General features: G+C 45.9%; 1 protein-coding gene across 3 annotated transcripts in view; it reads right to left on the reverse strand.

Annotated features, from left to right (window-relative positions):
- col11a1a (collagen, type XI, alpha 1a) overlaps positions 1 to 23,885 on the reverse strand; it is an 85,640-nt gene that overhangs the window by 48,519 nt on the left and 13,236 nt on the right. The window contains exons 5-22 of one of the 3 annotated variants that reach the window (XM_080020111.1): positions 17,458 to 17,583; positions 13,917 to 14,009; positions 12,888 to 12,992; positions 10,612 to 10,911; positions 9,244 to 9,309; positions 8,932 to 8,973; positions 8,705 to 8,767; positions 5,973 to 6,047; positions 5,280 to 5,363; positions 4,163 to 4,219; positions 3,363 to 3,416; positions 3,206 to 3,259; positions 2,689 to 2,742; positions 2,484 to 2,537; positions 1,066 to 1,119; positions 885 to 929; positions 710 to 763; positions 542 to 586 (exon numbers count right to left, since the gene is read on the reverse strand). In XM_080020111.1, coding sequence (XP_079876237.1) covers positions 542 to 586; positions 710 to 763; positions 885 to 929; positions 1,066 to 1,119; positions 2,484 to 2,537; positions 2,689 to 2,742; positions 3,206 to 3,259; positions 3,363 to 3,416; positions 4,163 to 4,219; positions 5,280 to 5,363; positions 5,973 to 6,047; positions 8,705 to 8,767; positions 8,932 to 8,973; positions 9,244 to 9,309; positions 10,612 to 10,911; positions 12,888 to 12,992; positions 13,917 to 14,009; positions 17,458 to 17,583 — 1,425 coding nt within the window. Of the gene's footprint in view, positions 1 to 541; positions 587 to 709; positions 764 to 884; positions 930 to 1,065; positions 1,120 to 2,483; positions 2,538 to 2,688; positions 2,743 to 3,205; positions 3,260 to 3,362; positions 3,417 to 4,162; positions 4,220 to 5,279; positions 5,364 to 5,972; positions 6,048 to 8,704; positions 8,768 to 8,931; positions 8,974 to 9,243; positions 9,310 to 10,611; positions 10,912 to 12,887; positions 12,993 to 13,261; positions 13,448 to 13,916; positions 14,010 to 17,457; positions 17,584 to 23,885 lie in introns of all 3 variants that reach the window. The other 2 variants (XM_080020109.1, XM_080020110.1) reach the window with 2 other exon arrangements.

Genomic DNA, 23,885 nt, shown 5'->3' on the forward strand with positions numbered 1-23,885 from the left:
TATACATATATATATATATATTTATATTTATAAATGTCAAGTCAGTGGCATTGGCCAACATGCATCTCAGTGTCAACTCCATTCAAATTCTCACTTAAATATTGATGAGCTTGCTGCTGACGATCTTGACACATTCCATCTACTCTAGATATATGTTTTGATACAGTATACTATACATAATGTATGTAATATATATAGGATCGCATAAAAGCAGCACATTATCTTGTTTGTTAAGCCCTAATCGCTTCATATTTGCAGCATGACGTCCTTATTATTAAATCTCATTCTCACTCTTATTATCCCTCTACCGCATTAGCTAACGACCTGGACTTTTGACTTTAATCATCCTGCCCTCGAATGACCTCACTTCCACCACCAACACGCCCTCCCCCCTCCCCGCACTTCAGGAGAACCTGGGGGCCGACCTTTGACCTCACAGCTGCCGGCGCTAAAAACGCTGCAACAGCTTGACGTGACCGGCCAGCGCTCATCTGCAGTTCAAACCGAGGAGAGGAAAAAAAATCTAAAATGGCGTCCGTACCATGTTTCCTTTGGGACCTGGAGGGCCGTCGACGCCGGCGACACCCTACGGGGGAGACGGATCCATCGGTTAGTCTTTTTCTTTTTAGCTCAACACTTGCACAAAAATCGCCTTTTCTCCGCACGACTGGAACAAATAGACGTAGAGGGTGGCGTGGGGGGTACGTACTGGCTGCCCGGTGGGGCCGGGGGATCCGCGGGGTCCGAGGAGGCCTCTGGGACCCTGGGGCCGGAGAAGGAAAAACCGAGGTTAAAAATATAAATATTTGATTGGAGGAATCCTGCCTCCTACTGATGAGTCAAAGAAAACAGTGAAATACAGTGACAACCAATGGGCTCCTTACACTCTCTCCAGCCAATCCCCGGGGCCCGACCTCTCCATCCTCGCCCTACGGGAGGGATGAAAAATAAATAAATTAAAAAAGACTGTGGATTGTGGTCAATCCAATATCATGATCCCAACCTTCAACCCCCTTTCAAGCTACTTAAAATCTAAATCACAGTGGAGGGGTTTGCTGGACTTACCCTCTGACCATCCTCTCCAGGGGCCCCTGTGGGTCCAAGAGGCCCTGGCTCTCCCTAGAAGGACAGATAGATAGATAGATAGATGATAGATAGATAGATAGATAGATAGATAGATAGATAGATAGATAGATAGATAGATAGATAGATAGATAGATAGATGATAGATAGATAGATAGATAGATGATAGATAGATAGATAGATGATAGATAGATGATAGATAGATAGATAGATAGATAGATAGATAGATAGATAGATAGATAGATAGATGATAGATAGATAGATAGATGATAGATAGATGATAGATAGATAGATAGATAGATAGATAGATGATAGATAGATAGATGATAGATAGATAGATAGATGATAGATAGATGATAGATAGATAGATAGATAGATAGATAGATAGATAGATAGATAGATAGATGATAGATAGATAGATGATAGATAGATAGATAGATGATAGATAGATAGATAGATGATAGATAGATAGATAGATAGATAGATGGATAGATAGATAGATGATAGATAGATAGATGATAGATAGATAGATAGATGATAGATAGATAGATGATAGATAGATAGATGATAGATAGATACATAAATGATAGATAGATAGATAGATAGATAGATAGATAGATAGATAGATAGATAGATAGATAGATAGATAGATAGATAGACAGACAGACAGACAGACAGACAGACAGACAGACAGATATATTATATTTATATAAGTATATAGACCCCTGTAACAAATCCAAAAATAAACCCTAGTTTTTCTATGGTCCCGGCCAACGAGCGCCACCAAATGAGGTTTCATTACATCCAATGGTAATCGCTGGTCTTCTGGAAACATAGGAGCGCGTCTGAGAGCCAGATCAACCTGGGAGCTGATCCCCCCCCACCACCCACCCACCCCAAAAACCGGGGGGATTTCACCTGATGCCAATTCCGAGTCTTATCACACGGAGAAACAGAACTTTCGCCGGTAAGCTGGGAAAAAAGCAACAGGCGGCGAGCTCCGCTTCTCCCCCGAACAAAGCCCCGTTTATCCTGCAGAGGAGGCCACTTGCGAATCAACACCACTTTCTTTTTTTTTTCCAAGCGGCCTCTTTAAGTTAAGTCCCGCCGGCGATATGATGCCGTGAGGCTCAAATCTGCGTGGCCGAGGGGTTGGCCTTGCCTCTGCGCCGATCGCACCCTCGCAAACTGCACGTTGGTGTGAACGGAATGGGAAAAAACCACTGGAAGAAACATGGAAATGTCCTCTCGGAATAAACCCTGGGAAATGATCAACAGTTGACCATGGAATGACATGACCACTCCTTATACATCACTCCTAAAAAGTAAACAAGTGTGTGTGTGTATGTGTGTGTGCGTGTGTGTGTGTGTGTGGTGGGGAGGTCCGCCGTGGCGCTCACCCTGTGCCCCTTCTCTCCAGGAAGCCCGGGCAGCCCGTCGAAGCCTCGGTCGCCCTGCAGGAGGAGACACGCAGCGAACTCCGTTTTAGTTTTACTCGGCGATAAAAAAAAACAAAAAAAAAAAACTCTCTATTTTTACTTGGTTCGGTCGAAAAAAAATGATGGTTTTCAAAAGAGATATTGTTTTTTTTATGTTTTCTTTTACCTTGGAACCGGACTCTCCGGGCATCCCCCGGGACCCGTCGGCTCCGGCACGTCCCTTGGAACAGGGGAACGGAGATTTGCATCATCCAGACATTGTAGTAAAGATCTACTCCTACATATTATGGTGTAATAATTCTGATGCGACCATCAGTTTTAGACGCCCCCCCCCCCCCCCCCCCCCACCCCCAGCCGGCTCTCTCGTTTTAGGCATTTTCAGACGGATTAACCGCTTTACCGCCATTGATCCAGACACCGCCGGCGCCACAGGATCTTTAAGCACATATCAAGCAATTGTTTGTTGGGTTTGAGATAAGTGGCTTTCTGCTTCTCCCCGCCCTCTCTCTCTCTCTCTCTCTCTCTCTTTTTTGTTTTGTCTTTCTTTCTTTTTTTCACTCACACACACACACACACACACACACACACACACACACACACACACACACACACACACACACACACACACACACACACACACACACACAGGCACACACGGGCCGGATCATATGGAGGTGACTCACCCTCTTGCCGGGTTTCCCGAGTTGTCCCCCGGGCCCCTGGACGCCCCTGGGCCCCTGCAGAGGTAAGCGACAACCTTAGCTTAGTCGTGTTTTCATTTATTTATTTATTTATTTATTTTTTTTATCAAGATTCAAGATTCAAGACGGTTTTTATCACCTGAGGACCGTGATCTCCCCTCTCGCCCTTGAGTCCGGGCGAACCGTACAGACCCTGAAAGAGACAACATCGTTCATTCCACATCCATATTTATTCATCCCACTCGCGTCGGGTTGGACGTGCGTCCTGAGATTGATGAGTTTTGCAAAAAAATGGGACAAGATTTCATTGGCATCACCAGAGGGCGATGTTGAGCTACGCACGGCAACGCAAGCACTATTTTAAAGATGGAGATGAAATGATACAAATTCTGACGCTGACGCCTCGGTGGACAGCAGATGCCTCAACAAGGCGTCTCAGTAAATAAATGAGTCGCCGAATGTGAATGCGGACTTTTTTTCGTGAAAATGAGGCCTGAAATAAACGCCTGCTCTTAGGCTGCACTACGCAGACGTGGAATGGTGCCGAATAATGTGACGTGGGATCAATATTACTTTCGGCATTCAAATCACTTTGACGCTGCCGAACGACCTTTCCAACGCAGCAACCTCCCCGCGGAGCACTCGAAACCACGGCGGAACGAACGTCTACGGACAGTTCCACGGCATTCAAAGCTGGTGATTTGGCAACTACGGACGTACATTTTAGCATCACTCAAAGGACTCAGAAAAGGTCGTTTGTTTTTTTTTTCCCAGCATGCACTTCGAGGGAAGTTTGGAGTGTGAATAGTATTTTTCGAAGAATAGTGTAAAGTGGGCTCGCGCGAGAGCGGGCAGGCTCTAAAGTTTTGCAGGAGAAAGATCCGAGCGGCGCAGGGGAAGCAGCGTCTGCACTTCCACCAGACAGCCGCTGTGACTCACCACTGGTCCGGATCTTCCCGTCAGACCCATCGGCCCCGGCGGTCCCCTCATGGCCAGCTGCAAAATTCGACAGTCGGGATCAGAGACACACGCACACAAAAGAAAGTTGCTAAAAGCGTGTCAAATTGAGTGACTGCGTAAAAAACATCCTGGTTTCATTCAATCATTTGGTATATAAATACATACATATATGTTTTTCTGTTTGTTGGGTTTATGTATAATCTTTTCTGATCTATAATATATACAGTATATATTATATATATGTTTTTATATATTAAAAATGTATTTATTCTATAATATTTATATATTTATTAATTGTATTTATATATTATTATATATTTATTAAAAATATGAAGATGATGATGACGATGATGATTATAATAATAATAATAATAATAATAATTATTATTATTATTATTATTATTATTATTATTATTATTATTATTATTATTATTACTATTATTATTATTATCATTGTTATTTATATATTAAAGTACTATTTTTTTTCTCTCACATGTCACGACATCACTCTGTTATTACCTAAAATTAAAAACAACATGGACACCAATGCGACCCATGCACCCAAACCCCTTTCTAACTCTCTCTTGACACACACACACACACACACACACACACACACACACACATACGCTTCGCATACTTTTTTCTGCACCTGTTGGGCTGGCCCACCTGCAGGTCACAAGCCCCCTGCAGTATTTTTAACTGCGCTCTGGACCCCCCCCCCTCACGCCCAACCCTGCCCTACCCCCACCCTAACCCCCACCCTAGCCCCCCCCATCTGTTCTGCACTGCCTTTTTTAATGTGTCTCTCTGCGGCCTCGCTCGGCAGGGCCGTTACACACACACACACACACACTGTCTGCTCCACTCTACTCCCCTCCACCACCCCTGCAGCTGTGTGTGTGTGTGTGTGTGTGTGTGTGTGTGTGTGTGTGTGTGTGTGTGTGTGTGTGTGTGTGTGTGTGTGTGTGTGTGTGTGTGTGTGTGTGTGTGTGTGTGTGTGTGTGTGTGTGTGTGTGTTTGTAGCGTGTGTGTAGTTTTCCCTGGAGCCATTTGGCTGCTCCCCGCTCCCCCCCCTACAGTCTACAGTACTCACTCTGGCCTGGGACAGGATGGCCTGGGCCTGGGCTTCCTGGGCCGAAACCACGGGGCCCTTCTCACCGTCGCCACCGAAGCGGAACTGTAGGCAGAGACACAGGAAGAAAGAAAGAAAGAAAGAAAGAAAGAAAGAAAGAAAGAAAGAAAGACAGACAGACCCAGACTTTTGAGGCTCTTGGTATTTAAAGAGCAATAAAGTGAAAATGTTTCCTAAGGAGCGTATACAAGGCCAGGAGCAGGGAAATCCGGGGGCCAAATCCCTCAAAGACGAGTGCAAGACAGACTGCCCACCCAATATACATATGCAGAAAAGAAACCAGTCATCACGGGAATGAGAAACGTTACTCTTACTTCCGCATGAAATAAATGACGGAGTGGAGCGGCGTAAACGCGCCAAACTCGTGCAAGGAATGGAAACATAAGCGACCCCACGTGCTCCCAACAATTCCACAATAAGATTATTTGCTTGACGTCACTTAGAAAACCCCTCTACCCCACTCTATCAGGCTAAGCGGCATTTTTACCAAATAAAATATATGTAAACAAGGAGAAAATATACTGCAATTAGTAAACTGAAATGACATTTTCATTTTAATTTCTTCTCGGATGAATTAAAATTGGCCCAATTAGCCCCAGCTCTACAACATACACCGTCGAGCTGCAGTTAGAACGGACTTCACTGGACACTTACAGGCAGCATCAGCATGGTACCCGGGGGTCCTGGCAAACCGTCGGCCCCTGGGAGCCCAGCGCGGCCGGGAGGGCCCTGACAGAGAGAGAGAGTGAGAGAGAGAGAGAGAGAGAGAGAGAGAGGTGGAAAAATGGCAGAAACGATTGTTTCATTGTCATTTGTTTAAAAAACAGCTCAAATGAAATGATTAGAATGAATAATATAATGTATTACAATTATATAATTATATAGGATAATAATAATAAAAATAATAATAATCATAATATGAATAAATAGTCCACATGCACACTGGAGTAAGACAACGCACACTGCAGTCAAATGTAGACACAGGTGCTGTAAGAGTAAAACACACACACACACACACACAAACACACACACACACACACACAGACCTCCATGCCGTTTTTATCTTTTATTTCATTTTAAATAACAGCTGAGTCTGAGCCGCATGACGACGACCATTAATCCCAGGCTACGTTAAACAGGGACTCCTGTAGAACATTCATCCAAAAAATGTGTGTCCCCGAAGCAGCTGAGGAGGAAATTAGCACGCACACAAATATACTGTAAAGAGAGGCACGGTGCTATTTTTTTGATGACCATACGCGGTAATAATATTAATAATAATGATACTAACATGGATGGATGGAAGGAAGCTGTAAATACCTTGTAGAGGAAAAAAAAGGACATTTTATTTGGGGGGTTCGGTCGAGCCTCCGTTTCTCTTCGTGTAAAACACAGCCTACTTTGTGCAACTCCTGCTCTGCGTTCACGACTCTTCAGCCGCCAAGAATACACTCATGAGGGCGGCTCGGGACTAAAATGGTGTCACTTTGGTCGGCAAAGAACTCAATATTTAACATTTGGGGTAAATTGTGTTAAAAAAATTCAGAATATACATATATTGTATGACCTCTGTTGTAAGTCCCCACAATCGGCCTTTTTGCTTGTGTCTGCAGACATGCCACTTGGGGTGTAGCGTATAATTGGTTGTTTAGGGTTCAGAAAAGCGGGGACACGGACTGGAGGAGGCTTTCAGGCTGAATCAAAACATGAATCTTTTGTTCACCGATGTTAAATAACTGTCCCTCTGTTCATTACCTGTCACGTCTTTTTGTGACCGTGACGCTGATCTGTGCAGACACCCACCACACACACACACACACACACGCACACGCACCCCGACACACACACGATAGCACGCACACACACACGCACACTGACACACACACACACTGACACACACACAATAGCACGCACACACACACACACACACACACACACACACACACACACACACACACACACACACACATACACACACACACACACACACACACACACACACACACACAGGCATATACAGTATATATACAGAGAGAGGGTGAAAAACAGAGAGAGAGAGAGAGAGAGAGAGAGAGAGAGAGAGAGAGAGAGCCCAGTATGGCCAAAACTAACATCCATGAACAGTTGGACGCTCATGGAAGCGTGCTCCAATATGTGCTCCAACACACATCTAAAATAATTCCCTTCCACTCAAGCTGTGTTTCTAAACAAAACATCTTATACAAAGTACCTTTAATGTATGGGGAGTACATGTCAGTTCGTGGGAACAGGCGATTCCACTTCATTCTCGTTCTCATTTTTGCGATTTCCTGTTGAAATCCATTGCGATTTTCGGAATTTCGACCCGAGAGTGGGAAAAAACAACGGAATCATTCCTCCAAGGAGAAGCGAGTCAGACTTGACGTGAATCATCCAAGCTTCTAAAGCTATATCAGTCTTTGGAATCAAAAAAATTCAAACAAATATATATATGTCATGACTCACGTGTAAACAAATACGATGAAATGTGTTGTTTGCAGCGGGGGGGGGAGGGGGGGAGGGTAAGGATTGTCGAAAATGAAATGGAAGTACTAAACAAATCAATGAAGTGGCGATTCATCGGTAATTGCTCTCCTTCTCAAGAGTGTCAACTCCTCCTTCCGTCTCGAGCGGCAACAGCCCAGATAGCATTAGAAAGGTGCAATAGGTCCAGGAAAACGACGCGGCACATCCCCCCGAGCCGCCCGCTCCCGCTGCGTCGTTCCACAGGGCGAGAAGCGTCTCTGCACTTGGCACCGAACATCAGGCACGTGGGGGGGACGGGGGCGGGGGGGACAACCCGCTGGGCCGGGGTGCACGGGGTACGATCATGTGCCTTCGCGAGGCAACACCTGGTTTCTCTCTCTCTCTCTCTCTCTCTCTCTGTTTCACGGGGGCAGCGGCTCAGGAGGTGGAGCGGGTGATCTCGTGAACGGGAAGATTTGCCCCCTGGTAGCGTGCCGATGTGTCCCTGAGCGAGACACCTCACCAACTGCTCCCCCGAGCACCGCTATATGGGAGCACCACTGCTCCTAGATACATCAGTCACTCGGATGAGTGAAATGCATTTTGTTGCCTCGGTATTTATTTATTCATTTACAATTAGTCGAATGTCATCTAACACCCCCTGCTCCCCGCTACGGCCATCCCAGTTCTGAAGACCACGGGTACAAACCCACAAATACAGTCATCCACGCACAGACATACTCTCACAAATGGACAATGACACGCAAAGTCTCCCACATACAAGTGCTTTTTTTATATATATATATATATATATATATATATATATATATATATATATATATATAGAATATAATTTGACTACAATTACTCCTGTATTGACGGGGTCCTAAACAGCAACTCACCCTGTCGCCGGGATCTCCAGCCGAGCCTGGGGGCCCTTGTAGTCCATAGGGGCCTGGAAGACCCTAAATAGACACACAGCCAGGTCAGCGGACCTCCATGATGTCCGATCACTGAACGCTGAGACAACACTTCAGACGACGGACTACACTCCCAGAGTCACTGTAACAGTAGCTTACACATTTTAAGCTGTTTTATGGAGATATTTTCTTTTTAATAACATACTCACCGCTGGGCCAGCAGGTCCCGGGGGTCCTTCAATCAGCATGCCCTTGAAAACAGAAGAAAGACTTGAATCAAGCTAAATCATCTGAATCCAAGAGAGCTGAGATATTATAGAGAGATGGTCTTTCTCATATAAACCTCATAGTCTTGTAAAAAAAAAAGTATTTTTCTGCCGTATATTCAAGATTTTCAATATAAACTTTTTTTGCAACATTAGCAATTGCAATAAATTCCTCAGCAAAATAAAATCAAAGCAGTGTCGGTAAAAAGAGACAACAGGATTATTTCGATATTTCCTGCTTTCCGGGGGTCTTACAGGTTCAATCACGGCCGGTTCGCCCTTCTCTCCCTTCGGGCCGTAGGCGGCCCCAGCTCCGGCAACCTGGAGGGCACAAAGCAAGGTGGAAAGGTGAGGTTCCTCTCACGGTTCTCAGTGAATGAATGAATGAATGAGTGAATGAATGGCGAAGAAGAAGCAGCCATGATTGGAGAGCTAGTTTAGAGGGTAAAAGAAGAGAAGGACAATGAGCCATACTGGAACAGGAGGGCGGACGAACAGCTCAAACTGGGGGAAAATGTCCACAAGACGTCCGTATCATGTTCTCATTCACAACCGGCTCTTTGTGACGAAGAGCCCGAGCGGGTGGAGGGTGGGGTAGAAAGGGGGGTATCAAGGGGCACTGTTAGTGGTGGGGAGCGGAAGGTGGACCTCTACTACCGAAACAACGTGCTTGAAATGGAGCAGTGATGTCATTGCATTCCCCCAATGGGTTCTCACCGTACCTTTCGGGGGGGCAAGGTGGTGGAAAAAGGGGAAACGCGTTATTACTCATACCAGGCCACCGCGGGACATGCAAGAACCGGCGGAGCATCGGCATTCGACATACAAGATGGAAGAACCACAACACCGTACCAACCTTTTAGTGAGAAAAACAACAGTTAATCCTTGAATCATAGCTTGAGTGAAATGGAGTGGAATCGGAGTACATGCAGGAAGATTCAGGTGACCTAACACCGATGACATCCCTTTTCCTAAATGTTGACTGTGTTTGCTGTGACTCAGGTCCTCTTAAATAAGGCTTCAGTGTTTAGGCTTTGGACTAGAGGTCTACAAGAACTAGTTGGATGTGTTTTTTTGTACTACGCACACCAATGGCTCTGTTGATTGAGCTAGTTGTCTTGCCCTAGGCCTTACGGGGACACAATTTGTAAAAACGGGGGGAAAGTGGGGCTAGGGGTGGGTTGAGCAACAAGACCTGGACGGTGAAAAATGGGAAAGTGGCTGGGGCTAGCAGTTGGGTAGAGACGTGAATGTGTGTCCGAACCTTCTCAACATCTCATGGTCTATGCTCGCCCTACGGTCGCAATTGTGGAATGTCACCTCAGGGCCGGGTCAGGCGGGGGGACGGACAGGGAGTGCCGAGTCAAACACGGACAACCCCCTCCCCCCACCCGGGAAACCATTGGACGTACACGAGAGAGAGAGAGAGAGAGAGAGAGCGACAGAGAGAGAGATAGAGAGAGAGAGAGAGAGAGAGAGAGAGAGAGACAGAGAGAGAGAGAGAGAGAGAGAGAGAGAGAGAGAGAGCGACACCTCGGCTCAGTCCATGCAATACACCATCCCTCCCTCTAGTGGTTGGTGTGAAGTCGGGTGTCCATGCAGGTGCCCCGGTGCGATACTTACGGCGCTCTCTGAGACGTCGGTCTCCGCGGCGACCCCCGGCCCCACCTCGTCACGGTAGGCGGCCGTGGGGTTGGGCAGGGCCGTGCCGTACTCGTCGTAAGCCCCGTAATCATAAACCTTCCTGTCAACCTCGCCCAAGTCGTAGTCCTTCAGGTCGTACTCCTTAAAGTCGTACGCCTCGCCGCCCGCCTCCGCCTGGCCCGCCGCCGATTCCGGGGCGGCGGTGGGCTCCTCCCAGGAGGCCCGCTTGGCCTCGGTGACCGGGTCACCGGCGACCATCGCCTCCTCCTCCTCCAAAGCCTTGGCGGGTTTTGTTTGTGTGGGGGTTGGGGTAGGGGTTAACCGAGCAAGGGAGGTGAGGAAGGTTGGGAAATAAGGATATTAGTTAAGCTGCTGCGGCAAAAAAAAAAGAAAGCTGTTGGATGCTATCAAAGCGTGTGAATTTAAGCTGAAGCTTTTGGGAGGAGAATGTCTTCAGCATTGGAAAGGTTCAGTAACACTCAATTTATAGATATATATGTACATATTCATTTGGTACTATAAAAATGATAATAATAATAATAAGTTGAATCATTCGTGAAGGTTCCACTTTTTGAGGGTCTTACATATTCAATCATAGCCTCATTAATTCTCATTATAAGACATGTTAATCACTTTCGATCCTGATTCTTTTGCGATATCTCTGACATTTACTATCAGAATGTTATGAAGAATGGAAAAAACATTTTTTATCAATTGGTTTCGCTTTTCCTGTCATGAGTTAACATGGAGGACTCAATGCCATTGCATTCTGTATGTGCAGTGACGTTTCTCCAAAGATTGAAGACCTACAGTTCATCCTGTTACAACCAGAGTTGTTCGTAATCGGAAAGGCTACTGAACAGCACTGGAGCATGAGTTGTAAATACAGTGTTACCCATATGAGTGTCAATCAATGCCGACAAATCAATTGGCTGTCTAGAAATACCCAATTCCAATACTCATTTCAGTTGTTTCATCAATGGCCTACAATCTTGTATTAACGTGCTGTAGGACAATGAAGGAAAACTGAAATGGATGAAGCATTCCTCTGACACAAGCAGCATTTTGTAAAAAAAACTGTGGTGATGTGCAGATATGCAGAGCGCAGCAAGGTACGCACCAATCTGGAATTCCTCGGGTCATCTGAGAACAATTTTACAAAAGCACTTTTGTCCATATATCCGTCCACAACCACAATCTCACAAGAACAAGAATCTTTTGTTTTTTCTTGTTCAGTCATTTCAAATACGATCACTTTAGCTTTGCGGGGCAATAAAAAAAAAAAAAAGGGGTTTAATTACACAGGCCACTGGCATGGCTCCCATCATTCCAAATGATATGATTTAGGGTTCCCAGGTTCGCCTGTGTACTTACATCCAATTTGAACAAAAACTGGTAGTTTTGAGTTCACAACTGGCTATGATCATAGTTGACTTACAGAGAACAGTCCAACTAGTGATCAAACTTCGGCAGACGATTTCCTGTGACAGAACATTTGGTGGTCGGTGTGCCTTGCGGATGGAACCACTTTTCACCCATTCAGTTCCACAAGACGAATTTTGTCAATTTATTAAATGGTGTCAATAGTGGATAAGGCTGCACGGTTACTCAAAGAGCATACTTTCCTAGATTAATAGGACATTTACAAGGCCTACTTTCAGCACGCCTTCGGCCCCGGATACAAAGTACGCATACTGCTTCACTTATACTCTGTGTGGTTCCTATTAGACGGAGGGCCGCAAGAGAGGCCAAGTACCGGCACTTTTTCAGTAAGAAAAAAAACAAGCCATTCTTTTTAAGTCAGAGCAAAACTCCAAACTGCATAATAAGCCAAGCATGGAACATTGTTCTTTGTTGGGTCCAAAAAAACCCAATAGCTTAACTTTCTCAATGGACACATATGTGCAACGAAAACCCAAACAAATCTGCGGCCTTACCCAAAATTGAATCAAATGACAAAAGCTTAAGGTGGTAAACACCGCGTGAACTCAAGAAGCATGCCGTCCAAGCAAAAGAAAATAACAGTCTGTGCACCATCCGTTCTGCCGACGGAAACATTGCCGGGCAGGGTGGGGGGGGGGGGGGGGGGGAGACGCAACAAAGGGTTTGGGCTTGTTACGTCTTGGGCACCTTGGGTACCTCTACCTTGGGTACCTTTTCCTGGGTCACGTCTTCCTGGGCCCCATATCCCTGTCAAAACATTCCCTGACACCATTCACGGAGGTGAAAAGAAATATGAAAGAAAAAGGATTTACCTCGTTGGGTCCGTCAGGGATAATTGGAGCCTGAGTTTGAGTACCATCTACAGTTCCATAGTCAAGCTCTGTATCTGTATAGTAGTCTCCTTCTACATTGTTTAGCTGAGTCATGGCGGAGGAGAGGAGGGGTGGGGGGACAAGGAAAAGAAGAATTAAGGAAGCGTTAACATAGAAGCACAATATGGGTTACTTGCTTGGGGGGTTGGGTAGGGGTTTGGGGTCCTCTCCGGCTAGCTAAAGACTCGTTCTACAGAGAAGGTGTTAGGTAGCGCTCGGCCTGCCATCACAGATTTTCCCCCGTTGTTTTAAAATTCAATGGGGTGGGAAGATCTTGATGGGTCGTCGACCTTATTCTCTACTTGTACGATTACCCTAAAATTGCCTCTGGGTCGCGCTGGCGCCGTGGCCTGGTAGCCAGGCATCTGCCTCTTCTTCTTAATGGCAAACTTTTTAGCCGGCGACTTTTTGACGGCCAAGAACTTTAAGGGCTTGGCCTTAGTTTTACTGAGGGACTTTCTGCTCCTCTTCTTTTTCATGGAGACACTACGTTTCTTTCTCTGGAAAGAGGTGACGGTGACACAGAAGAACCAAGACAAACATGACAAACATTCAACTGTGGAATACGAGAAGGTAAAGCAAGAAAACTGAGGTTCATTTGGGTAAGATGCAAACATTAAATACAGTCGGGGGGCTTGGTGGGGGGGCGGGGGAGAGGGGTATGGGTATGGTTGATTGCGTTTCAGCAACTCTTTAGAGCCACCGTGCCGCTGCAAGACGGTAGCGCTGCGTTCAAATTGTAAAATCCCATTCACTGCATGTACTCGCAGTCGGCGCGGTAGCCCTCTGGAACAAGGAAAGAGATGCTGGAACGCAACCCGGACGCTCAAAGCAGAGGACGCACGGTCGCTAGGCGAGAGGGAACGGTAGACTTGTACGGACGACGCGCTGGAACGACACAATCAGACACAAAAACAGGCAGCGCACGAGACAACAACAAACCCCCGCTTTTTTCAACATTCCATTTACCTGAGGTTCGGAATACTCTTCGGTCGGAACGGTGTCAGTCGCTCCTTCAGAGTAGTCATAGAACTGAGTGTAATCTAAGTCATCGGTAGTGTACTGCAGGGGTTTTATTACAGAGGACCGGGTCAAGATGGAGAGATGGAGAGAGGAAGAGAGAGAGAGAGAGAGAGAGAGAGAGAGAGAGAAAAACTGTTAGTGTTAGTGCATTTGTATTAGCAACACAAGTTAGCAACGAGGCTAGGCAATATATTGTTATAATATAGATAATGTGATATGAGACCAGACATCGCTTGGGATGTTGGTTGGCGTAACATTGTGATATCATTAAATGTTGTCTTGAAGGCTATTTTACAGAAAGGTAATAAAATTTCCTGAACTTTAGAGACTGTTCTAAGCAATTTGGATCTTGAGTAATATAATATTCTATTCAATGATCTTACCTGCTTGATCACAATATCCACATTAATAGTTCTCAAATATTTCTTGTGTAAACATCTTATGAACACACCAAAATATCGCCAAATTATCTATGTGGAGGTGTTTGTCAGTATTGCCAAGCCCTATTGCCAACATCTTTTTAAAACATTGGAGAGATGATACAAGAAATATCATCTTGAACATATTAGGGGTTTCACCAACTACTGGTATAACCACTAGTTAGAGCCGTTGGCAGGAGCCGGCGCTAGTCGTCGACCAGATTGACAATAATAATTGTATAAGCAAAATAATTGATTTCCAAAGGTGTAGGCGCTGGATTGATGCCTGGAGCGAGCAGGCGCAGGCCGGTGACGTGGGGGCGAAAGCGACGTCGAGAAACAAATGGACACAGATTCCCTGACGTCATCCGGCCTGCCCCTCCCCACGCCGGGAAATAGCGATCCAGGACCGTTCAATCCAGCGCCCACATCCGTATTTACATCTATATCATCTTTCAGCTGTGTAGTGTTAAAAAAATATGACCGGCGGTCGTGAGTAAATATCCCAGATGTTGGACGATGGACGTGTGACGTCACGGCGTAAAGACTGTCTAGGCGCCTGATCAGCATTACTGTACTCAGTTGAACAGCTGCCTCAGCTGTTTTCATTTACAGTTTTGCGCCGACAACGGATGTTAAAGTCCTGCTTGTGTTACTGCTATTATAATGTTTGTGGTTCACGCTGTAACAGGCATAACCTCCAACCCTCTCTGCTTCTTTCATACATAACAGGTAAAAGAGGACTAGTCGACTACTAATACGACTGACTAGTAAAAATCAGTTGTTGTGAAACCCCTTGAGCACATCGACTCTTGAGATAAAAAAAATAAATACTCCCAGTGATCAATGTTAACGAGGAAAAAAATAATGACGTCAAAGTATTGTCTCCAAAACCCTATTTTCTCGCGTTTTGCGCGCTTCCTGTGACAATACTTGTTGAAGTCGGCGTTGGAGGGGCTGCAAAGTAACGTCCGTTAATGAGGTTTGAACTTGTGGAATAAATAAGTAAACAAACAACAAAAGTAAGCCTTGCTGCAGCATGTGGGACTCGGCACTACAGACCTGGCGAACAGGTGGGCCGTTTAAAAGCCCGTAAAACCGGAGAACCGTGGGGGAGACAAAAACCCCGGACGCCCTCGGCGGAGCATCGTCACTGAGCTTTCTCATCGCGGGCGCGTCGGCTGCGGCTTGGAGGACTCCTGAGGTCAGCTCTATGACAGCTGGACGGCTCAAGTGAAAAGCGTGTCTTCGGGTAGCTCCTCTTCCTCTTTGTGATTGCGATTGAAAAAAAAAAGGGCCGACCCAAAAATTGACATGAAACAAAAAAGACACACGAGAATTCCATTGTCACGATACAGAGGAGGCACTTGGGGAGGCGGCGTTGAGTATTTTCGAGAACGCGACAAAAAAAAACCTCCCGGGGCGCATTCTACTCTCGCTGCGCAAACCCCAAATTCTAATTTTGGCTGACTGACGCTGAAAATAACACGTTGGTTTTGAAAGGCGGCGTCGTTTATCGAGGACTTGAAACTCGATGGAATTCAAATCCATGCAGTACATGCAGTAGGATTTGACTCAGTGTGATGAGTATTATCAGTTCCGGTCAAACGGGAAGCGAGTGCTTTAAGGCCGTTTGACCTCACGTTAGAAGTGCACCCCTACTTCCGCTGCACGTTGATGTCTTTCGCCGACAACGGGGGACATTTTAAATGAGTAGTCAATCGCCGGATTAACGCGGAATGGCGTTCCACCACTGGCTCGTATGCCGGTCTCATTTGCCTCCTAATCTACTCACAAGCTCCAGCATCGCGGGCCAAACAGACGAGGTTAATAGGCTTTCCGACTGCGTCCGTGTGCATGACACAGGAGAGACGGAAAGAGAGACAGAGAAAGAGAGAGAGAGAGATTGTTCCGTCTCGCCCTATAATTAACATACTACCACCTTCCTTTTATTTATTACCGCGTCTGTGTGCCTGACAGTCAGGCCAATTCCCTAATCCGCACATGACATCATCTAACATCTACAACGGATAATATTCTCTAGAGGGCTGTTTGCACATGTACGCGAGTGGATCCATTCCTGAATTTTTTTTTAAAAAACGCTCCTGTATTGGCCGAAACACCGTGGATGATTTGTTTTGCAGAAAGAGCCAGGAACGTGGCCGGAGTGGGCACAGACACGGAAGCATTTTAGGAATTTCCCCTGATATGTTACCGAGCAAAAAAAACTGAAGCTAGTGCGCACGTGAGGCTTTCTTATTCGGAATCTCCCCTAAAACCTATGGAGTCTGCAGAGATACCGATCAACAATATGGATATGGGTCTCAGCGGATCCAAGCGCATCTCTCCTGTGTGATCGAGGCTAATGTGCAGGATGTTCAGAAGACCCTAACCCCAAGCCTAACCCTAACCGTAAGCCTAACTTTGCATCATCCCGCAGATAACAACGGTGGTGACCAGGGGTGTCACGATTCTCCAAATCCACCATTTCGATTAGACTTCCGGATTTAAGGTCACGATTCAATTCGATTTTTGGATTTAAACGTGTGTATTTTTTTCAGCACTGACGACTATGCCATTGTTAGAATATCGAGTCTTGATTTGTAGCTTTGAGGCCAGTCCATTAAATCATTACAAATAATGTCAGTTTTTCTTGTAGTGGAATAACAAAATATTTCATACAATGTCGTAGATAAAAGAAACTTCTCAACACTACGGCAAGTGTCTCCCCCCGCCGTGTCCACGTCCGTTCTGTACGTCGTTCTCCAATCTGACTTTTTCCCGCACTTCACTCATCATATCACAGCGTCATGTTCCGTTTATACATAACATCACATGACTATCTGATCTCTGATATCCCAATCCGACGAGGGAACGTTTTGCTCCGCTTTGCCGTGAGCACGCTGAGGTCTTGGCGTTCGGGTTGGCGGGGAAGGTCGCCGTCGGAGGGCTTTCCAAAAAGGCTCTGGTGACAAAGTCAATCAGGGTCCTGGAAACAGTGCGTGTGGTGCCCCGCCCACTGCCTCCCCGCCCCAGGGGGAGTGTGACACCCTCTGTCGTTGACTCACCTCATCCTCCGGCTCCTGGGCCTGCATGCTTTCGCTGTGGGGGATGTCGCAGTCCGGGCTGTAGTCTTCGCAGTAGCTGTAGGCCGCTTTGGGGTCAGCCACGATCAGGAGCTGCTGGACGTCGCCCTGGAACGAGAACGAGAAAGAGGGAGGACGTCAGTTCACTGAAGCGCCGTCGTCTGCTGTACCCTTCCGGTCTGTCTTCTCTTTTTAACCGTCACGAATGAATGATTTGATTCGACATATCATGTCCAAGCATGAAATTCTGAAAAGTCAAAATGGCTTCAAATTCCTCCTTTTTTTTTCTAGGAGACAAGGTTCAACAATTGGTTATTTAACAGTAAAAACATCAAGTGTTGCATGTTAAATGTATTGAGCATCACAAATTTCAAATCTAACCTCATACAGTAGCTATGATTTATTATTATTATTATTATTATTATTATTATTATTAGTAGTAGTAGTAGTAGTAGTAGTAGTAGTAGTAGTAGTAGTAGTAGTAGTAGAAGTAGTAGTAGAAGTAGTAGTAATAGTAGTACTAGTAGTAGTAGTAGTAGTAGTATTAATATTAGAATTATAATTATTATAATTATTATTATTATTATTATTATTATTATTATTATTATTATTATTATTATTATTATTATTATTCATAGTAGTAGTAGTATTATTAGTATTATTAGTATTATTAGTATTATTATTATAGAGACACACATAGAAACACACCCCTTGACTGGTCAGACAGCTTCACACACACACACACACACACACACACACACACACACACACACACACACACACACACACACACACACACACACACAGACCTTACAGAGAGGAAATCAAGTTGAAACACAGGGCTTAATTATAATTATTATAGCTGGGTTTTACATGGGGAAATCAAACAGGCATGTAGCATCAGTAAAAAGGCAACACCTGGCACCTGCGTGGAAACCCAACCGCAGAAAAAGACAGTGATCTGATTTATGACAACACAGAGTTCCTTTTCCAAAACAGAAGAAGGAAGATGACAGCATTACCCCAGATCGACAACGTCTGCTGATTTTGAGGGAAGAGCCGGTGCAGGAGCAGTTGACCGACAGATCGTGTTTTATGATTTTTGATGACCGTCATTTTTTAAAAAAAATACTGCGAGATTACAGCCAGTAGGCATTTCATTGCGGCATTTATTGATGGGTTTATTACCATAGTTTGAAACCAGGGAGTCTAAATTACACTCATTGCGGTCACTGTGGTTTAGGCGACGAGACTCATTGTTATTCTTTTAAAACCTAAACCTCACAAAACATCCGAACCGGGGATTAAGATTAGCCGCCGGGCAGAAGGGGGGGTCAGCCCGGTCGGGGGAACGCTAGTGAGCGCCACAGAGGGAAGTTTAGCCGAACTAAGACCGTTGCTAGATGCGGAATAGAGCAGGTAGGAATGTTGCAGTAAGGTACAGGGAGGAAAAGAAACGTCTTCCAACCCCGACATCAACAAATTTGAAGTAATGTCCCATGGTCAGAAAACTCCCAAGCTTGGTCAAATCTCCACCTGTGGCCACAGGGTAATGACACAACCCTAGCCATGACCCAAACCTAACCCTCGATGGCTCGAAAGCTTGCGCAACTTCAATGCAAACGCCAACATCAAACATCTGGAATTATTTTTCACTAGCGCTTATTTCCTCAAGACCTTCTTTGACAAATGAATATCTCACGTGGACAGCTGAGGCCCGGCATAAATGGGATGGAAGTTTGGCGTGAGAGGTGTTCAGAGGGAAGCCCCCTAAAACACCCACCCTGTCAGGAAGGACAGTAGATGCCGAACTGCAGCGGAGGACTGGCAAGGAGACAGTCGAGAGGCAGGCGGCAACTTGTCGGCAGAATGTGTGCGTCTCTACGGACGCTGTGTGCACACATGTCAATGTGTCCTCGTCCGGGTGCGTGTACGTAGGCGTGCGTTTCATTCCTGAGCAGAGGTATCACTATGGATTCTTGACATCTACAGCAGTATAAACACTCGGGCACAGCTCTCGGGCTGGTGTCATGCAAAAACGTACACGTTTGAACGTACACGGGGTATCCATCAACACGTCGTTGCACAACCTCGAGTGGTTGACAACGGGGACGCTTAGGGATCATTTCCATCGTGGATATGGAAAAAGAAGCCGTTTCTCACATGGGCGATTGGTGCCAATAGAGCCAATCGCTTATCTTTCAAATTAAAGGTTTGAGGCATTTTTTTCTCTCTCTTCCAAAAAATAAAACACAAAAGCAACTAAACAGCTGAACTAAATTGCCGTGTTTGATCTTCATTCATTGTATAATGCAAACAAAGCCAATATTGCTGGAAGAAAGGCATCAGTACTAGATAGAGGAAAAGTAAAACGAGAGGCATTGCATATTACATCTGAGAGGGCAACTGTTTCTAATGATCACAAAGAGGATTCAAGGCGGATCCATCGCCCCCAGAACACACTCTGCACAGCAGGCCTTTGCTCTTTACTGGTGGGATCCTAATCTTCTCAGCGTGTCTTTATCTTTATTTCCATAAGGGGCCGAATAAAAGTGTTATTTTCATAAAATCGGTCACACAGTGAGTGTAGGCAAAAGATCGACCGCGGTCAACGACCGTAGAAAGTTTGAGACCCCGAACCACTGACCATTGATGTTTCAGTTTTCTTTTCGGAGGCCGGTCACTCTCATTGGTGTGTTAGAAGATGCTTGTACTGTCCCCCTAATTACAGCCAACTGGTATACATCCTGTGCCATGTCTCAAAACCGGGCATGGAGCAGGGGGCTGCTTGGTGGCAGGGGACCAGCGGTGTCCTCTACGTAATACGCAGGTATAACTCATATACCCACAAAGAAAGCTCCAGGATTTCTGTATACCCACTTAAAAATGTGTAAGAATACATAACAAAAAAGTTCTATGACGGTACTTTCACTTCAGTGATTTTGTCTCACAAATGCCCTGTAGAATAAATGCAATAAAGTAGGTTTTGCAGGGGACCTTGCCGGTGTACGCGGGGCCCCTCCAAGGATTTACTTACAATTGAAAATTTTCATTAAACGCATTAAATCAAAATAACCTCTGTCCGACAATTATTTTAAGATTTACATTTTTTTAAGACTGTCAACTCGTAAAACAGGCAAGTGCAGAGCAGTGGCGTGACTGCGTAACCAAGAGGGCACGGGGGGGGGGCAGCTCCGTAGGTTCCCAACCGTGGCTCCGCGGCGTTGTGTGTTTTTACTGTAGATGTATTTAATTTACTCCGTTTCCTGATTGAATAAAAAGAAAAGCGCCCCATGCGAAATGGAGAGACAACCCCACCCCCCCCAGGAGGGAATGATCACAGTATACCCGCCTACAATAAACTAGACTACACCACTGCAGGGGACGTAGAAAGCGAGATCAAGACTGTGCCTGAGCTGAGTTGACACACATTACCTCATGTGTCACCCGACGACTAACAGCCAAAGCTTGAACCCTCGGCTCTAATTGGTCTGATGTCTGCCAGACATCACACACAAATAGTCCCTACAGATATGCAGGCCGGTTCCTTAAATCCTTTGGGAAATAGGGGGTGAGAGGAGAGCCCTGTCCGCTGTTAACCTCACCTTACCAAAGGCGCCCTTGAGACCACGCTGGTGTGATTAGATTTGACATGAGGCCCTTATAATATTGAATTCACTGATCAAATCAACATTTCCATCAATCACTTAAAAGAGAGGCAAGCGTAGAGGTAGCAACAGGTTAAAAGCAAACGTGGACATCAGTGACTTCGCCCGGGACAAACAAGCTGAAAGTACAAGCAATTTGTTTTCGTCGTCCTATTCTATGGATCTTTTTTTTGTTCTGATCATCCTGTGCGCCCGGCACCCTCTTTGGTCGTCAGTCAGATAATGAGCCAAGGCAATGTGCATCAGAGGAAGGCAGAAGTTTGCTACCCCTGGGAACCCACTGAGGAGACAAGACAAGGCTAGTGGGACATGGATGTTGGGCCACTTAGTCGAGGACAGGGAGAGGGGAGAGGAGGGGAGAGGAAAAGAGGAGAGGAAAGAAGGGTCGAGGAGGAGAGACGACCTAAGAAAGGAGCCCAACAAACCAGAATGGAGTGGCGGCCTCTTCGAGAGGGAACAGCTGGGTCAGCTGGTAAAAGGGTGTTTCTTTATGGCATTTGGGAACACGTGTGCTGGGAGTGCGGTGGGAGGGGGGGGGTGTGTTCAGGTCCTGGAGTCTGTCTCACACGGTGGATTCGCTGAGATAAAAGTCTGTGTCAAGCTGGAGGAAAATGCAAAGCTACGTCCCTCTTCCCCAGCTCCAGCTCCAGCTCCAGCTCCAGCTCCAGCTCCAGCTCCAGCTCCAGCACAGCAGGACAGTACCACACCCCCAAACAGTCCCAACGAGCTGAACGTGTTAATGGCTTCACTGCCAAGGGTCAAATAGGAGAGAGAGAGAAAGAGTGAGAGAGAGAGAGAGAGAGAGAGAGAGAGGGAGAGAGAGAGAGAGAGAGAGAGAGAGAGAGAGAGAGGGAGAGAGAGAGAGAGAGAGAGAGAGAGAGAGAGAGAAAGTCTACAGAACAAAAGGCATCGTCCATAATGTGTCGAAAGAGAAAGATACGGACATGTTAAACAGACTGACATTGTGATTTATTTCTCCTCCCATAGGGTTACTCTAAAGCAGTTTGGAAAGGGCGTCTTCCATTATCCAGAAGGCATCGGGGCTCCACCTTGACCTCAGGTTGGCCACCGGGCACCAATGGATATAAATACACCCTGGAGAGGTCAAAGGTCAGAATGAGAGCGTGGAAAAAAAATATTGCCGCAAAGGGTTCTGCGGCATACACCGCTCGGGGGAGTTTTTAGTGATACGTCACTGAGGAAGTATGGGTGTTGCTCTTTTGATCATGAAGTTATTCGATCAGTGTAGGCGCACGCTTCAAGTGGTGTCAACACCACCCTAAGTGAAAACTTCAGCATTCACATGAATATTGGGGGCATCTGCAAGTAACCGAGTGTTAGGACTCAAATCTATGCCCCAAACATCTGCTGACGTTATCAGCATTTCTTGTGGCGGTGACACGGAAATGAGCACAGGGTCTGAGGAAGGAGCTCCAGACAGTTACACATGTCAACAGCTGCACATTATGGACACAATTCTATTGAATATTATATCGACAAATGAAACAATACAATTGTATTGGATATTTTCCTTAGTATATTCATCAGTCCACTACAGAGTACAGGCTGAGAGTAGAGGAAGAGTAGAGGTAGAGTAGAGTAGAGAGATATATAGAAGAGTAGAGTAGGGGTAGAGTAGAGGTAGAGTAGAGCAGAGGTAGAGTAGAGTAAAGAGATGTAGGGAAGAATAGAGTAGGGGTAGAGTAGAGGTACAGTAGAGGTACAGTACAGTAGAGAGATGTAGAGAAGAGTAGAGTAGGGGTAGAGTAGATGTAGAGGAGAGGTAGAGAGATGAAGAGTAGAGGTAGAGTAGAGTAGAGAGTTGTAGGGAAGAATAGAGTAGGGGTAGAGTAGATGTAGAGTAGAGGTAGAGTAGAGTAGAGAGATGTAGAGTAGAGGTAAAGTAGAGGTAGAGTAGAGTAGAGAGATGAAGAGTAGAGTAGAGGTAGCTTAGAGAGATGTAACGAAGAGTAGAGTAGGAGTAGAGTAGAGGGAGATAGAGGTAGATGTAGGGCAGAGGGAGGCATAGTAGAGGTAGAGTAGAGGGACACATAGAGGGAGGTAACAAAGAGGTTGAGTAGAGGTAGAGTAGAGGTAGGTAACATAGAGGTAGAGTAGAGGTAGGTAACATAGAGGTTGAGCAGAGGCAGAGTAGAGAAGAGGTCGAGGGAACTAAAGTAGAGTAGAAGTAGACTAGAAGGAGGCGAGACAGCTAGAGTGCTAGTAGAGTAGAGGTACAATGGAGGGATACAGAGTAGAGGCGGAGTAGCTTAGAGGTAGAAATGGAGGCAGACACCCATGTCCCGCTCGTCTGGAGGAACAACAGTTATCCCGGACAGGGAGAAGATGAAGACATCATCATGAACACACACACACACACACACACACACACACACACACACACACTGCTTGATTTGCCTTACCTAAAATCCAGTGACATGTGGTAATGACAGAGGGGATGCTGTATCAATACAAAAGGAGTCATCACCGCGGGGCTTTAGACATAGCTCTGCCCAGGGCAACACCCCCGACCCCTGGTCCAGCTGAAACTAGTCAGCACCCATCCAACAATTAGCCAGAGCCCTTTCCTCGCAGCATACGTCGCCCGACCGGAGGGAGGGGTCTTTTTCCAGGAAGCACTTGAACCAAAGTCAGTTAGGTTTGAGTTGACCGATGGATTCTCCCTCCCCGCGACATCCCCTCAGTTTTGACTCGAACTCAAGACCGAATCCCCTGAGATAC

The sequence above is a fragment of the Zeus faber genome, assembly GCF_960531495.2.
Source record: "Zeus faber genome assembly, chromosome: 19".
NCBI classification, from domain to species: domain Eukaryota; kingdom Metazoa; phylum Chordata; class Actinopteri; order Zeiformes; family Zeidae; genus Zeus; species Zeus faber.